Below are 15,689 nucleotides of genomic sequence, written 5' to 3'. Positions count from 1 at the left end.
ATGCAGCCATGCCTGCCCCAGTCCCTTCTCTCTACCCATTGCCCACCGTCCCCACTGAAAGTCCCTGCTCTTTGTCATTCCTGTTCCCTGGAGACTTCAGCACATCACAGCTTCCCTGGCCTGGCCACAGCCCAACCAACCTTCCATTTTGCCTCTGCCATATCTTACCACTTTTCTCTGAGTATCACCCACTTTCCCCAGGTCAGATTGCTGACTGGCCAAGTCCCAGCCACTGTTTCCCAACAAGGGTAATATAGGCATTTGAAGCAGGAAATCCCTTATTCCAGAATGTCCTGCCCACTGTGGGATGTTTAATATCCCTGGTCCCCACTCACTAATTTACATTCTTGGTGACAAATAAAGAAATTCCACTCTATATTTCCAAATGCCTCCAAGGTGGAGGCCAGTGGGGGTCATCAGCTAGTTTGCAGAAAGCACCCCTGACACAGGTGACCACTCCCTGGCCAATCAGCTGAGGTCTAGCAGTAGGTGGAGCGGTAGAATGGGGCTTACAGAATACAAGACATGGCCCCTGAGCAGGAGGGTATTGGGAGGTCCTTTTAGAATTGGATGTAGTCAGGGCAGAAATAAAATGCAAAACCCTGAGACCCCCACTCTGAGTACTGTCCCCTTGCCTGCTCTGTTGAGGCAGGGGTGCTGTGATTCAACCCTCTTTAGGCCTTGCTCCCAGTCCCAGCTCTAAATATGCAATGAAAAGCTTCTGCAGCTGGCTCATACCCTCCTTCCAAGGCCAAAGAGGGTGTCTCCTCAGGGGGCTGGGGAAAGAGCCGGGCCTGAAGCTTTGGCCCCTCCCTTCTGCAACCTGGCCTGGGCAGCCTTCCAGGGCAACAGACTCCGAGGAGGCACCACCCCGCTGACCACAGTGCCCTCCACACTAATGCCCACTGGCTCAAGGTCGGAGGTCAGAAAGGGGAGCATGAGCAGGATCCTAGCACCCCAGGGCCCTCCTCTAGCCCCAGGCAACATCCTTTTCTTACTTCCTTAACTCAGTCATTCCTTCATTTATCTGGCAGCCATATACAAATACTCTTTAAGGTCCCAGGCACCAAGCTAGGCTCTTGGGTGGGAGGGTATATACAGAGATGGATTCAACATAAAGCTCACCAGCTGGCAGTAGGCTTCCTTCTTTGATAAGAAGTTCAAGGCCTGTGCCCAATTCAGCTCTGTATCTCCAGTGCCAAAGTTGTGCCTGGCACACGGTAGGTGTTCAGTTAATGCCTGAATGAATGGACACATGAATAAATGGACAGATGAATGAATGACCAGCATACAAGGCAGAAAGCAAACAGTACAATTATCAACGTCACTGTCACAGCAGCAGTGAAGACCAGTTAGCCTGAGTTAGCTCTCAGATTCCTCCACTTCCTTGGGGTCTTCGTTTCCTAGTGCTGCCGTAACAGAAATACCACAAGTGAGTCTCTTTAACAAACAGAAACTTATTTTCTAACAGTTTAGGAGGCTAGAAGTCCGAATTCAGAGTGCCGACTCTAGGGGAAGGCACTCTCTGTCCACTCTAGGGTAGAACTCTTGTCTCAGCTTCTCTAGTGTTCTTCTCAGCATTCCTGGGCCATCTCCACGTGGCATCCATTTCCCCCATTTGTCTTTGGTTGTCTGTGCCAAATCTGCTCTTTTTATATCTCAAAAGCGACTGGTTTAAGATACACCCCACACTGAGATGGCCTCATTAACATAATAGAAAACGCTATTTCCAAATGGGATTACATCCACAGGTATAAGGGTTAGGATTTACAACACGTATTTTTGGGGGAACACAATTCGATCCGTAACACTTGGGCAAGTTACTTAACATCTCTGTGTCTCATTTCCCATCTACAAAATGGTAGTAATAACAGTACTACCTCATGGGGTTGTTATTATGAGGATTCAATGCGTCGATGTTGGCCAAGTGTTTAGAACAGTGCTTGGCACTCAGTAAGTCCTATCTAAGTATTAAATAAACTAACTAAACGACTCCTGTTTGTTTTCTGTGTGCTTGGCATACCCCATCTCTTGAAATTTAGAACAACTCTCCCAGGGCAGTATGACTCACCGAGTTTTACACAGAGGTGGAAACTGAGGCTCTGAGGAGTCACTCAGCAAGAAAGAGGCAGATCAAGGATTTTAACCAGCTGGGAGCTGTCCAGCTCCAAAGCCTGCTGCTTCGGCCTCACATGTGGAGAACCTGCATGAAGTGTTCTCTGGCCTAATCTGGCTGGCTCAGCTTCTGCAAGGCTGTGATGGTCCAGGCACAGTGATTGACACTAATGGGGGGAACAGAGCCTCTACAAATCCCAGCAGAACCCGCACTTCACAGGTTCCCAAGCCCTCTCTCTGCATTTGCTGGTTTTCCTCTTCACCCCTTCAAGGCCAGGAAAGCGGAGTTTGCCTGCACATTAACAGATGAAAAAACTTGGGCTCAGAGAGGTTGAGTGACTTGCTCAAAATCACACAGCAAATGACTGGAAGAATCCTGAGCTCCTGACTCCTGGTCTTGCCCGTGGCTGTTCTAGCCCACTGTCCTTCCTCCCCAAGCCTCTCTGAGGACCAGGAAGAGTGAACCCTTCCAGAGAGGTACAGACCCTACAATACCCACAGTTCCCCAGTGATGTATGTATGTGTGTGATGAGGTCTACCAGGGTATCCCCCAAAAGCCCCCTACACCCAGGGCATCAGCTGTGCCTTCCTGGGTCCTCTCCCCAAGCCTGTGTCTGGCTTCCAGCTCCAGGATCCTCTTTCTAGCCCTATTGGCTTAGAACTCTAACCTCGGGATTCTGTCTCTTTCCACCTCCTTGCGCCCACTGGTCAGTTGTGGCCATATTTGTCTCAAAGGGCAGTGGCATTTGGCATTTATCACCTTCCCTTTAGGAAGCCCACATCACTAACTCTTCCTCTCTAAGACATATCCAAACTTGCTTCTCCCACGCAGAAGACATTTTAATTACCCCAGCTGCCATTATCTGTTCCAGCCAGCTTTGAGCCATTCCCAGATAACCCTGCGTTAATCAGCCCCAGCTGAGCCCCTGGTACATGTCATGTGTAGGTAAAAGCCTGGAGGTGAAAAAAGAATCATAATAAATTAATAGATAAGCAATCACAATTAATGCCACTTCCCGGCAATAACAGTTATATCATGGGAAAGATATTTTCATCTGTCATTCCTTAAGGCGATGTTTTCCGAGCTTCAGCTTCTACCCAGTCAGACCCATGGGGTGCTAATGAATTAGTCTATTATGTTATGCTGAATGTTTCTAAAAGGTCCCTCGTCGATACTGAATTCAGTGTGTCAACATTTGGCATCGAGAACTGCAACTTTTTGCCAAGCAGCAAGGTTGCACACAGTTCACTGTGTACAGCACTTAGAGTCTCAGCCCAAGGCAGTTTGGACAAAAAATTGGAACTGGACAAAGAAGCCTCTTCACTAGTTCTCTGTTCTCACTGCCCTCGTGTCACAGGGTTGGGAGCACTCGGTGCCCCAAGCCCTGTAACACTTTGCAGCTAAGTCCGGGCTCTGGGGTAACAGGGAGGGGAGGTGACCCCCAGCACTGCCACCCTATCATGCCCCCTCCCATGCTGTGATTGGCTGCAGCCACTGTGTAAATCTCAACAGACCAAATGCCATATCTGGAGCCTGGAAGGGCCAGTATCACCAGCATCCTCATCAGATGAAACAGCACCCTTCACGTTGAGTTAGGTTGGCCTCTGGTCCCAGAGAAGGGATAAACTGAGTCACTAAGGCCTTCATCCGGCTAATGCTTTGGCATCTTTCAAGTCTTAGATATTAGATCAACACATATTTAGAGAAGGGGCTGAGCTCTGTGCAGGGGAAGGGTCAGGAGGGCGCCCCCTGAAGGCAAAGCTCAACCTCTCATCCAAGGCCTCAGCAATTCAGCTCTGGCCCCAAACTTGCATGTACCAATCCGCAAAACAAAAGCACTGCAGCTTCCCAGACTCACCTTCTTTGAAGGCAGTTTGGAGAGACCTCTTGTTTCTGAAGCAGTCCCTCTGCAGGTTTCATCCTCTACCCTAGGCAGCTTTCCAAACCACACCTTCCAGCTCCATAGAGAGCTCTCTGTGAGAGGAGGATGTGAAACACTAGTGTTTCCATTCCTTCCAGGTTCTTCCTGGTGAAGTTTAGGTGCCCCAGGGTGCTACTTGGCTGGCTGGTCCCTCATCCCACTGTGGGTGACAGTAGCATTTGGTCCAGGGACTAAAGGGAAGACAAGCACAGGCACAGACTGTTGTCATCCCATGGGGTGAAAGCTGAGAGGTCCCAGGATCAGAGCAGGAGCACTGCTGTTTAACCGCCTTGTTGTGAAAGGAGTAGTTAGGGAAGGCTTCCCAGAAGAGGTGACATCTGAGCTGAATCTTAGAGACTAGCCCAGTCAAGAGGAGTTGAGGAGTAAGTCGGACATTTCAGCCAGCTGGTCGAACATGCACAAAGACACAGGGCATGATGGAGAAAGATAGCAAAGAATGGGCCTAGAGAAGTTTGGTGTTCCTGGAGCAAAAATTGGGAGGGGGTGGGAAGGAGAGAGATTGGAAGGATGGAGACCTTTGTAAACTATTCTGAGGAATTCATACTTATTCCAAGAAGCCAATAAGGAGTGCTTGGTATCTTTTAAGTAAGGGAGAGATGGGGCTGGAATTACACCTCAGAAAGGTCCCTCTGGTCACTCCGTGGGAGGTGACAGCAATGTCCATGGGGCACGTGGGGGTGGGGGGCTGATGGTCAGAGGCTGTAGGTGGAAGGGGGGCGTAAACCGTCAGAGGGGAGCTGACCTGCCTGGTTTGACTCCATCACTCCCCAGCTGTGTAACCTTAAGCAAAAGACCTAACTTCTCTGTGACTCAGTTTCTTCTCTGTAAAATGGGGTGGTATTAACACCCTCCATATAAGGTTATAATGTGAATTAAGTAAGTTAGTACATACAAGACATTTAGAACAGTATCTGCTCTCCTAAGGTTTATAAAAAAAAAAAAAAAGGTTTATAGGTACTCAATAAATGTTAGCTCATTGTCATTATTTTTATATTGCCAAGAAGGGTAAGGCAGAGAGGACCGTGTCTGCCCCCTGCCCCACCAAGTAGCCTAATAATGCCCTTGGGGGCTGTATCCAATAACTGTCACATCCAATTGCCAGAGAAGGTGGAATATAAATATTTAGCAAACACTTACATAGTGTTTAATACGTGCTAAGTACATCTGTTAATCCATTTCCTCCTCATGACAATCTTGTAGAGTAGGTACTATTATCATCATGCCCATTTTGCAGATTGGAAGACTGAGGTAAGAGGAGTCAATGAGACTTGAACCCAGATGGTCTGACCTCTTAGTCTTTGCTCTTAACCACTGCCTCATGGTGCCTCAGTGAGCAGTTACTAAGTGCGGAGCTGTGGAAAGAGAAGCCTCCTTTGGGTGTTTGTCCCCTTCCTCTCTGCTCTTCTCTGACCCTACAGCTATTTGGGCCTAAGCCCAGACCCCTGTGTTGTTTTCCAGTCAGGAAACATGGCTTAGATTAGTAGCTTTTCAAAAGACAGATTACTCAGCCTCACTCTGGACTCCGAATCAGACTTTCTAGCTCCAGAGTTAATTCTGATGCTTATCTTATGTTTGACAGCCACTGCGACAGAGAACACAGGGATTTTTGACTAAAACAAACAATGATGGGCTAGTAAATGTTTAACAGCCCTTAACAGCCAGGTTTCTGAAGGGGAATAAAAATCCCTGATTTGTAGATTTTGCCAATTTCCCTGGTATAAATATTCCCACCGATATCAAGCTACTAAGTTAATGTCACTGAACACAGAGTTGGAACAGATGCTAACAGTGGCTGTCACAAGCCAGCATGAGGCAGCTCCAGCACACCATTGAAGCAGACCTAGGTGCAAATCCAGCCCTGCCTTCTACAAGCTGATAACTTTGTACAAGTCACCTCATTCCTCTGTCCCTGTTTCCTTCTCTGTAAAATGGTAATACTGTTAAATATTTACTTTTCAGGGGCTATGGAAATTAATATACTCCATGTGCAGGGCTGGGCATGGCACCCACCCTCCACTCCCCACTAATATTTGGGCCAAATGGACACCTTCTGGTCGACTTAGTGGGGACCCCACATCTACTGAAGACCCTGCTTCCTGCTCTCATCCACCCCCTTCCCTGTCCCAAATTCACCTAGAATCAGGGCCATATTTGGTTGGAAAAGATTGGGACTAACTTTCTTGCCTGGGCTCAAGTCTGCTCCAGGCCTCTCACCTATTCCTCAAACCTTTAAAGGGGAACCCAATACAGCACATTCCAGAAGCAGGCCATGTTGGGGTGCAGGAGGAACAAGAGGAGTTTAGCATCAATTAGGAACACGTCAGAGCCAGAGGAAGTGTGAAAATCTGCTCTGTGGGCCCCAGGGTTTATCACCCACCACTTTCCCATGAGCCATCATTGATTTAGCAGAAGGTGGGACTCTGCATTGTGGTTGGATGTTACTCCCGATGGCTGCAGCCATGAAGACAAGTCCAGTGTATCCTCAGCCACTCTGTGTCCCAACATGAGATGGGGAGACTTGAGGGGAGGAGCCCAGAAGGAGGTGGGCTGGGGACCAGGGCAGAAGACAGGTTGGTGGGGGGAGAGAATGCAAAAGAATAGGCACTAGATGAGGAGGAGCTTAGATTATGGCCTTTAGACTCAGTTTCTCCATTAGTGGGACGGGGCCAGTCTAGGCCGTCAAAGTATAATTTTTGAAAAGTCAAAAACAGCTTTCATGCAAATATAGAATGGCCACATGTCAAAGATTTATTCAACTCACTATCGAGGGAGCCAGCAAGGTGGCAAAGCTAGTTCAAAAAACATGCGAGGAATTGAGTGTTCCTAAGTATTTGGAGAGAAAAACATAACAGAATAAGATTGTTATATTAGATACCCAAAACCCACTGCCTTTGACTTGCTTCTGACTCAGAGACCCCATAGGGTTTCCAAGGCTGTTAATCTCTACAGAAACAGACTGCCACATCTTTCTCCCACAGAGCCTCTAGTGGTTTCGAACAGCCGACCTTTTGGTTAGCAGTCAATTGCTTTATCCACTGCGCCACCAGGGCTCCTATATTAGATACAGAAGGATTAATGTCTTTTAGAGCAATAAAACCACACCTTTGAGATAATCTTTTCTACTGGACAGAAATCTACAAATTAACCCAGAGTCTGGGCCTTTAGCCAGTAGCTGACAGTGAAGTCAAACCTAGGTCCACTCTCCCAGAGAATTAAACTAATCCTCCAGCGGGCCTGTTAAACAGTGTTTCAACAGGATGTTGAAAGGATATGCCGCTCTCCCATTGTCTGATTTCCAAGTAATTGGGTCATTTTGCTTAACAGGACAGAGCTCTGGTTTGCTCCTTTTACTACCACCTACCACCTCATCCTCTGCCATCTCTTCTTGGCTTGGGCCCTGGCTTCTCTCTGCCCCTCTGTACCCCCCACCCCCGTGCTCCTTTTTGCCTCCTTCCCTCCCTAGCCCACCTAGCCCCAGAGCTAGAGCTGCAGGGAGGGGCTGGCTGGAGCTGGTCTTCCCCAGGCATTAGGCCCTGTTCTCCGGGACCTCAGGCCAGGGCCTGACCATTGCCCCAGGCTGTGTATGACCCAGATCACAGACAGGCCTACCACCTGGTCAGCTGTTCCTAGGAGGCCGGAGGTGAGGAGGCCCTGTGGGGGAAGAAGAGAGAGAAGATGACAGTAGTACTCCTTGAGTCCTAGACAGGACTCCAAAATACCCTCTTTGAGGGGATAGAATGAAGTCAACAGATGGTGCAAATGGTTTACATGCTCAGGTGCTAACCAAAAGGTCGGAGGTTCGAGTCCACCCAGAGGTGCCTCAGAAGAGGCCTGGCAAACTACTTCTGAAAAATCAGGCATTGAAAACTCTGTGGAGGACAGTTCTACTCTGACACACACGGGATCACCATGAGTTGAGATCAACTCATAGCAACTGTTTTTTGGAGGGCTCAGGGATAGAATATTCCCTGCGGCCCTCCTCTGGGTATCTTGGGAATGCTCAGACCCAGGACCATGTGTCTTCCCCAAGTGGACCTACCCTGTCAGAGGAAATGAGCATTACCAAACTTCTTGGATGTGCAAGACTGGGTATTTCATGTGAATTGTTTCACCAAGGCCTATAAAGGAGGCATGATCCCCATTTTGTAGATGAAAAAAGCTTGAGCGACTTGCTCAAGGCCCAGTAGTTAGGACATGGGATCAGTTGTCAGGAAGACCAAGTCCCAAGTTAGACTCCAGATCCAGTGCTCTCATCACCACTCTGACTGCTTCTTGTCCTGCCGGGCTCCACAGAGAGCTGCAGCCTCTGGCTCTGGGACAGCCTGACTTGGGACTGTGCAGGACAGGTGGGAGCTGGCACTTACAGAGGGGCCAGACCTTCACTGACACAACCATCTCTTTGTCAAGGATCTTTATGCATTAGACCTGGAGCCCTACCGCTACTCAGGGGTCAACCTGACAGGCTTCCGGATCCTCAACGTGGACAACCCCCACGTCTCGGCCATCGTGGAGAAGTGGTCCATGGAGCGGCTGCAGGCGGCTCCGCGAACAGAGTCGGGCCTGTTGGATGGAGTGATGATGGTACAATGGGGTTGGCCAAGACCCCAGAGGCTCCCCACCTTCCTTCCTTTTCTCTCCTTCCTCCCTACTTCTTACTCCCCTCCCTTCTTAAGACCAGCCATGTGTCAGCCCCACCTTAGGCTAGGGGCTGGGGACACAAAGATGAATCAGACACAGCCCCCCAAGATGCCCCCATGTGGTGGGATGTAGGTGTGTAAATAGGTATTACAGAGCAGTGGGTCTAAGGCAGGTGGGCCCTGGGCACAGAGAGCTGTGGGCTGTAATGGGTGGAGTTGGCTGGGAGGAGATTCCAAACAGATGACGCAGCAGGTGTGCAGGCTGGGTGGCAGGAAAGAAAAAGGGTGATCAGGAAGAAGGTAGTTCCTTAGGGTAATGGGAAGCGGGCAGGGCCTAGCTGCAGACGGTCTGAGTGGCGGTGTCTGCAGGGCTGCAGTTGGCCCGAGCCCTGGCCTCCCAGCAGAGGCATGGACTGGGTCACCTCTAGGGCCTCAGGCTCTTTCCCTCACCAGGACACCATGTGCCTTTGGTGGGGGAGCAAAAGGGGGACAGGGCAGAGTGGGTGAGGACTCGAGGGGCTCGGCAGCCGTTCTCAGGCAGGCCTGGCCCTCCCCTCCAGACTGACGCGGCCTTACTCTATGACGCCGTCCACATTGTATCCGTGTGCTACCAGCGGGCTCCCCAGATGACTGTCAACTCCCTGCAGTGCCATCGGCACAAGGCCTGGCGCTTTGGTGGCCGCTTCATGAACTTCATCAAGGAGGTGAGTGCCCCCACGTGCCCCACCAGGGCCGTCTCCCTGGGGACTCTTGGTGCTGCAAATGGGTCCAGGGCCCAGATGTGGGGATCAGAGCCGATTTCCAACCTGTATGACTTCAGGCAAGTTGCCTCACATCTTTGAGGCTCAGTTTCCTTGTGTGAAATGGGCTGGATATGACCAACCTTATAAGGCAATTAAGAGGATTAAGTCCTTGGCATATAGTGGGTACTCAGTTGGTGGTCAGCATTGTCACAGGGATGCAAGGTGGGCTCAAAAGTACAAATGGGGTCTTCACTTCCCGGCTGTGTAATCAGTCCCACAAACTCATCTTCCCGTAAGGGGCCATTGCACGACTTTCCAACCAGGGTCCTTGCTGGACCCAGCTCTCCTGGAACCATGGTAACAACGGAGAAGTCCCATGCATGGAGCTGATTTCAGAGGAACCAGAGAGCATGCGAAGGAGATGACCATGGAAAAACAGTGTCGACTTTTAATTTCAATGGACTCTCCATCTGCCACTGTCCTTGTAAGCTATGGACAGAAATGGACAGCAGGGTTTATTATTCCTACTTTACAGTGGGGAAGATAACACCTGAGCTTGCATCCTGGCTCCATCACAACTGCCTGTGTGACCTTGGGTGAGGTAATTAACTCTCTGGTCCTCAGTTTTCTCAACTGTAAAATGGCGATAGTATGAGTGCCTGCCTGAAAAGCTATGCACAAAGCACCTAGCACAGGGCCTGGCCAGAGTCAAATCCTAGTAAATGGCAGAAGGAGAAGGCTCACGAGGATGAGGGCATTGGCCTCTGTTCTGGGCAGGGTTGTCTGGGGTCAGAGGAAGTGGCCATATCCAGGGCAACATCAAGAATAGTTAGGGGAAGCTCTTTCTGCAGGCTCCATTTGTAACAACCACAAAGGACCGGAAATGAAGGGCTGCCTTGGAGGTCATTCACTTGTTTAACAGCTATTTACTGCATGCCTGCTGAGTGCCAGGCATTGGGCTGTGCCCTGGGGACACATGGAAATAAAACAGACGAGTTCCTGCTCTCACAGAGCTCACAGCCTAGGGCAGACATTAATCAAAGTATCACATTAATAAATATAATCCCATATGGAAAGGAAGCAGCTCTATGGGAACAAATAGCAGAGGAGCTTACCACCTTAGACTCAGGGGGCAGGGCAGCCTTCCCCGAGCTCCCAAGTCTACCGTTGCTGCTTCAGGAAGAAGCTAATCACAGCTCTTGCAGCATTTAAGAAGACATTAAAAAGAATATTGGTAAGACACAGGCTTTAGAGTTTGACGCATGAGCCTTTGGATCTTGGCTTTACCTCTCCCAAGCTGTGTGGCCTTAGACAAGTTACTGTACATCTCTGAGCGTCAGTTTCTTCACCTGGAAAACACTGCCTCATCATAGTCATTGTGAGGAGCAGTGATGCAATTAAGTCCTTGGCGCCAGTTTCCTTATCCTCTAGAAAGAGCTTGAGTATCAGATGTTTTGGTATAAGAGGACCACGACGGTTCCTTCTCATCCAACCCATCAAAACAGCAAATGAAGTCCAATTGGCTGGATGCCCTGAGCAAGGCCTGGCTGAGCTGGGTGGTCACCAACTTGTTCTTAGGGGCCTCTGAAGCCCAACTCCTAGCTGCCTGCTCCTCCCGAGCAGGCACAAAATTCTCTGTGACCCAGGCCGCAATTCTGCCCTCTCCCTCTGTGGGGAGAATTGGGATCAGTGGGGAAATTTGGCAGCCTTAAGAGCCGGACCAAAATGGTATTGAAGCTTAACTCAATGACTTTCTAGCTGTGTGGCCTTAGACAAGCTACTGAACTGCTTAGGACTCAGCATCCTCCCTTACACAATAGACAGGTAGCACCATTGTGAGGAATAAGTCATTAGGATGTGCGTGCTGCACTGGGACAGCACCTGGCACATAGCGAGTGCCGTGTTGGTTGGCTGCTATGGCGATTATTTCCACTATCACTGCTATTGTCACTATTGCTACTCTTTGGCAAGGTGTCCGGCTACAGAAGCCCTCCAGGCCACATTGTTCATGAGGCTCCCGGGAAACCTATCCCGTTTCCCCCTCACCTCTTGCAATGTTTGAGTATCAGCTGTGATGCCCTTTTGTTGTTGTTAGCTGTGGTGGAGTTGGCACCCGACTCGTGGTGACTCCATGCACAACAGAACGAAGCACTGCCTGGTCCTGCGCCATCCCCTTGGCCAGTTGTGGATCCGAACCTTGTCATCCGTAGGGTTTTCACTGGCTGATTTTCAGAAGTAGATCGCCAAGCCTTTCTTCCTAGTCCATCTTAGCCTGGAAGCTCTGCTGAAAATCTGTTCAGCATCATAGCGACATGCACGCCTCCCCTGACAGACGGGTGGTGGCCATGCCTGGGGTGCAGTGGCTGGGAATTGAACCCAGATCTCCCACATGGAGGGGAAGAATTCCACCACTGAACCACCAATGCCACCTGTGATGCCCTGAGGGGAGCACTGCCTGCTCCATAAAGGGGAGCCCCATTCTCTTTCCCCAGGCTGACCAGCCCAGGCTGGCGTCCTGACCCTCCTGTTTCCTGGTCCCTGGCCCAATGTTGCCCTTCACCACTTGTGCTCCTTAACAGAGCCTGTTCAGAAATGGCTCTCATCTCATCTCCATCTTGCAGTATGGAGACTGAGGACCAGGCAGCTTCATGGCTTGCCTCTGGTTCCCCCAGCTGGCCAGAACGGCATGAGTGCTCCTGTTATGCCCAGAGCCTGGTGCCCTGCCCGAGCCCAAAACTCTGTCTTCCTGCAGACCATTTCCAAGTTGCCCATCTCCCCATGTGACTGCGTGACAGTAAATCATTTTAAAGACTTGGCATTTCCGAGAGGAGCTGGAAAATACCAGGCCGGAGTTCAGAGCGTGTGAAGCATCTTTCATTTAGCAAGTCCTGCGCGCAGCGGCTGGAGGGGGCGGGCAACTGAGAAATGTCAAGGGGAGGAGCTGCCAGTGGCTCCCTGCCCTGCCCCTGCCCACCCGCCCACAGACAGGCTATGCACCTGCTGGCATTTAGTTCCTCTGAGCTGACAAGGAGAGAAGGCTTTCCTTTCAGTGCAGCTTTGAAGACACCTGCTGTGTTTTCCCCTGGGGGCCAGGAGATAGCCCGATGGCGTGGGGGCAAGCAGAGGAGGGAGAAGGCTGAGGGACACGGAGCCTGAGGGAAGCTGAGCTTCCCCATGAAGTCATAAACAGCGGTTTTTACCTTCTCTGACACCCCTTTTTAATCGCAGTCCCCAGCCACCTGGGCCTCAGCTCCCTGGGCTCCCTGTAAGCTCCCCCACCCCACCTGGGGGACCACGACCCCAAGCCCTCCGGCTCTGCTTCAGCAGCATGGGAATCTGCCCTGCTGCATCGTGACTCAGTCCTTCTTTGAGCCTCAGTCTCCATGTCTGTAAATTGGGACAATGATGATGCCCAGCTGGCAGGACTGTGATGAGAACTAAATTATGCAGGAGAGGACATTAGGGTTTCTCCTGGGACTTCTGCCTTGGCCCAGGTGAGCCCCTGCCCTCAACCACTCCTCCATGCCTAGGTGGTCTGCGTCATATCCACCCAGAAGGACAGCTCCCTAGGTACCTGGGCGAGAAGCAGGGCTCCACTACGGAGGTCGAGCTGCAGCTTCACTCCTGGGCTTTGGGATTGTCTTAGTTTCTTAGTGCTGCTATAACAGAAATACCACAAGTGGGTGACTTTAACAAATATTTATTTTCTCATAATTAGTTGTTGTGTCATTGAGTCGATTCTAACTCGCAGTGACCCTATAGGACAGAGTAGAACTGCCCCACAGGGTTTCCTAGGCTGAAATCCTTATGGGAGCAGATCACCAGATCTGGTGGGCTTGAACATCTAACTTTGCAGTTAGAAGGCAAGGGCTTAACCATTGTGCCACCAGGGCTCCTTTCTCATAGTTTAGGAGGCTGAAGTCCGAATTCAGGGTGCAGGCTCTAGGGAAAGAGTCTTTCCATCTGCTGTGGGGGAAAATCCTTGCCTCTTTCAGCTTCTCTTTCTCGGGTCCTTGGTGATCTCCACGTGACATCAACATCATTTCTGCTTCCCTGCTTCATTACCTATCTTCTCTTTGTATATCTCAAAAGTGATTGATTTAAGACCCACCCACCCTATATTGATAATGACCTCATTAACATAACTAAGAGAACTCTATTCCCAAATGGGATTACATCCGCAAGTATAGGGGTTAGGATTTACAGCATATATTTTAGGGGGACACAATTCAATCCATAACAAGGATATAGGATTGTTTGGGGTTCCTGAGCCAAAGTCCCAGCCTCAATCAGGACCAAGGCGGTCAGCTGGGCTGGCAAGGATAAAAGATCTAAAGAAACTTGAGCCAAGGGCCAGCCCTCAGCCAAGAGAGCTCTGTAGGTGAAAGAACAAAGAAGAAATAGTATACATACCGCTGTAATGATTGCATACGATTGTATGTTGATTGTATAATGCCAGGCACTCTGCTAAGCCTGAAGCCCTGGTAGCCCAGTGGTTAAGAGTTCGGCTGCTAATCAGAAGGTCTGCAGTTTGAATCCACCAACCGCTCTTTGGAAACCCTACGGGGCAGTTCTACTCTGTCTTATAGGGTCACTATGAGCCGGAATCAACTCAATGGCAATGGGTGTGTGTGTGTGCGCTAAGCACTTTGTTGTTGTTAGGTGCCATCAAGTCAATTTTCCATTCGTAGGTGACCCTAATTTTTGACTCATGGTGACCATATGTGACAGGGTAGAACTGCCCCATAGGGTTTTCTAGGCTGTGATCTTTACAGGAGTAAGATCACCAGGCCTTTCTTTCTGCTGAGTGGGATCAAACCCCTAACCTTTTGTTTACCAGCCACTCACTTAATCTTTGAGCCACCAGGACTCCTTTAAGCATTTTAGAGACCTTTTTTAAATACCTGTGAAGCAGGTCATTTTTCCCCTACTGAAGCTCAAGGTGAGATCGCTTGTCCAAAAGACTTCTGAACCCCTACAAGATGCCTGCCCTCTGCCTGAGTTTGTGTACCCGTTTACCCCCTTACTCGTTGATCCAGAAGACTTCACAGTACACTGGAACCACCCGAGTTCTTGGAGATTCCTGAGGGCTTTAGTTTGGGATCCAGAGATCTGTGAACCCATGGGCTTGTATGTCTAGTTGTGAGTCTGTGCTTGGGTGCAGGGGCACATTCAGCCTGGGAGGGCTCTGGAGCTCTTTTCAGAATCTGCAAGGGATCGTGACCCCAGTGAGATCAGGAACCAAATACAGCACAGCAAGGACTAACACCCAGCTTTCCAACACTAAGACCTTCTGCTGTCCCATATGCCTCTTCTGGGACACCCCCTCCCTGGCCCTCCCTCTGGCCCAAGGACCCAGCAGCTGAGTAAGCTCCCAGATATTTTCCTTTCCTGTTGCTCACAATCCTACCTTTGTCCCCAAGGGCTCCAGGATGTGTGGGGTTTGTTCTTCTCCCAGACACAGAAAGCCCACGGCGCTTGGGCATTTAACTGTATGTGGGCGTGCCCTAACTCTGTAGAAGGGGGTTGCTGACACCAGCCTGAGGGGGCCTTGAGTTCTAATTTAGCTCTGCCTCTTCTTCCCTCCGTGGGCTTGGGCGCCCTCTTCCTTATCTATAAAGGGGGAATCATGGTCCTCGCCAGTCCCCCTACCCGCCAAGGCTGCTGTGAATGTTGCATGAGATTGAAAGTACCTTGTAGAGTTAAAACCCTGGAACCACAGGAAGGAGATTATCTAGAAATGGGGTCGGCAAACTTCTTCTGTAAAGGGCCAGATAGTAAATATTTTAAACTTTGCGAGTCAGACTAGCTCTACTGCGACTATTCAACCCAGCTGCCTCAGGGCAACACAAATGCAGCCATAGATGGTACGTGAAGACACTGGCATGACTGTATTCTGGTCAGCTTTATTTACAAAAACAGGGGGCAAGCCGACCCCTTATCTAGAAGGTGGAACTATTCTTGGTTTAGGTCCTATACCCAGGGCTTCAAAACAGTCTGTTCTGGTTCAAACCCCTGCTGAGAATTTGCATTTCCACCTCAGATATACCAAATCAGAATCTGCATTTTAACAAGATCCCCAGGTAATGCTCACGTATAATAAACTTTGAGAATCACTGCTGTACTAGTGGTTTGCAGAATTGGTCCCTAACCAGCAGCATTAGCATCACCTGGGAACTTGTTAGAGCTGCAAATTCTCCGCAGGGGGTTGAAGCTCTGCCTGTACCTTCTCTGAACCTGTGCCTGCCTTC

The 15,689-nt window shown here is 50.0% G+C and overlaps 1 protein-coding gene across 15 annotated transcripts in view; it reads left to right on the top strand.

Annotated features, from left to right (window-relative positions):
* GRIK3 (glutamate ionotropic receptor kainate type subunit 3) overlaps positions 1–15,689 on the top strand; it is a 252,729-nt gene that overhangs the window by 179,469 nt on the left and 57,571 nt on the right. For all 15 annotated transcript variants that reach the window (XM_049878786.1, XM_049878790.1, XM_049878785.1 and 12 more), the window contains 2 exons: positions 8,466–8,639; positions 9,256–9,399. In XM_049878786.1, the coding sequence (XP_049734743.1) occupies positions 8,466–8,639; positions 9,256–9,399 (318 nt within the window). The remainder of the gene's footprint in view (positions 1–8,465; positions 8,640–9,255; positions 9,400–15,689) is intronic.

This window comes from Elephas maximus, chromosome 3, assembly GCF_024166365.1.
Source record: "Elephas maximus indicus isolate mEleMax1 chromosome 3, mEleMax1 primary haplotype, whole genome shotgun sequence".
Taxonomy (NCBI): domain Eukaryota; kingdom Metazoa; phylum Chordata; class Mammalia; order Proboscidea; family Elephantidae; genus Elephas; species Elephas maximus.
Note: the sequence above shows the minus strand (reverse complement) of the source record. Positions and strands in the feature narration are given on the sequence as shown.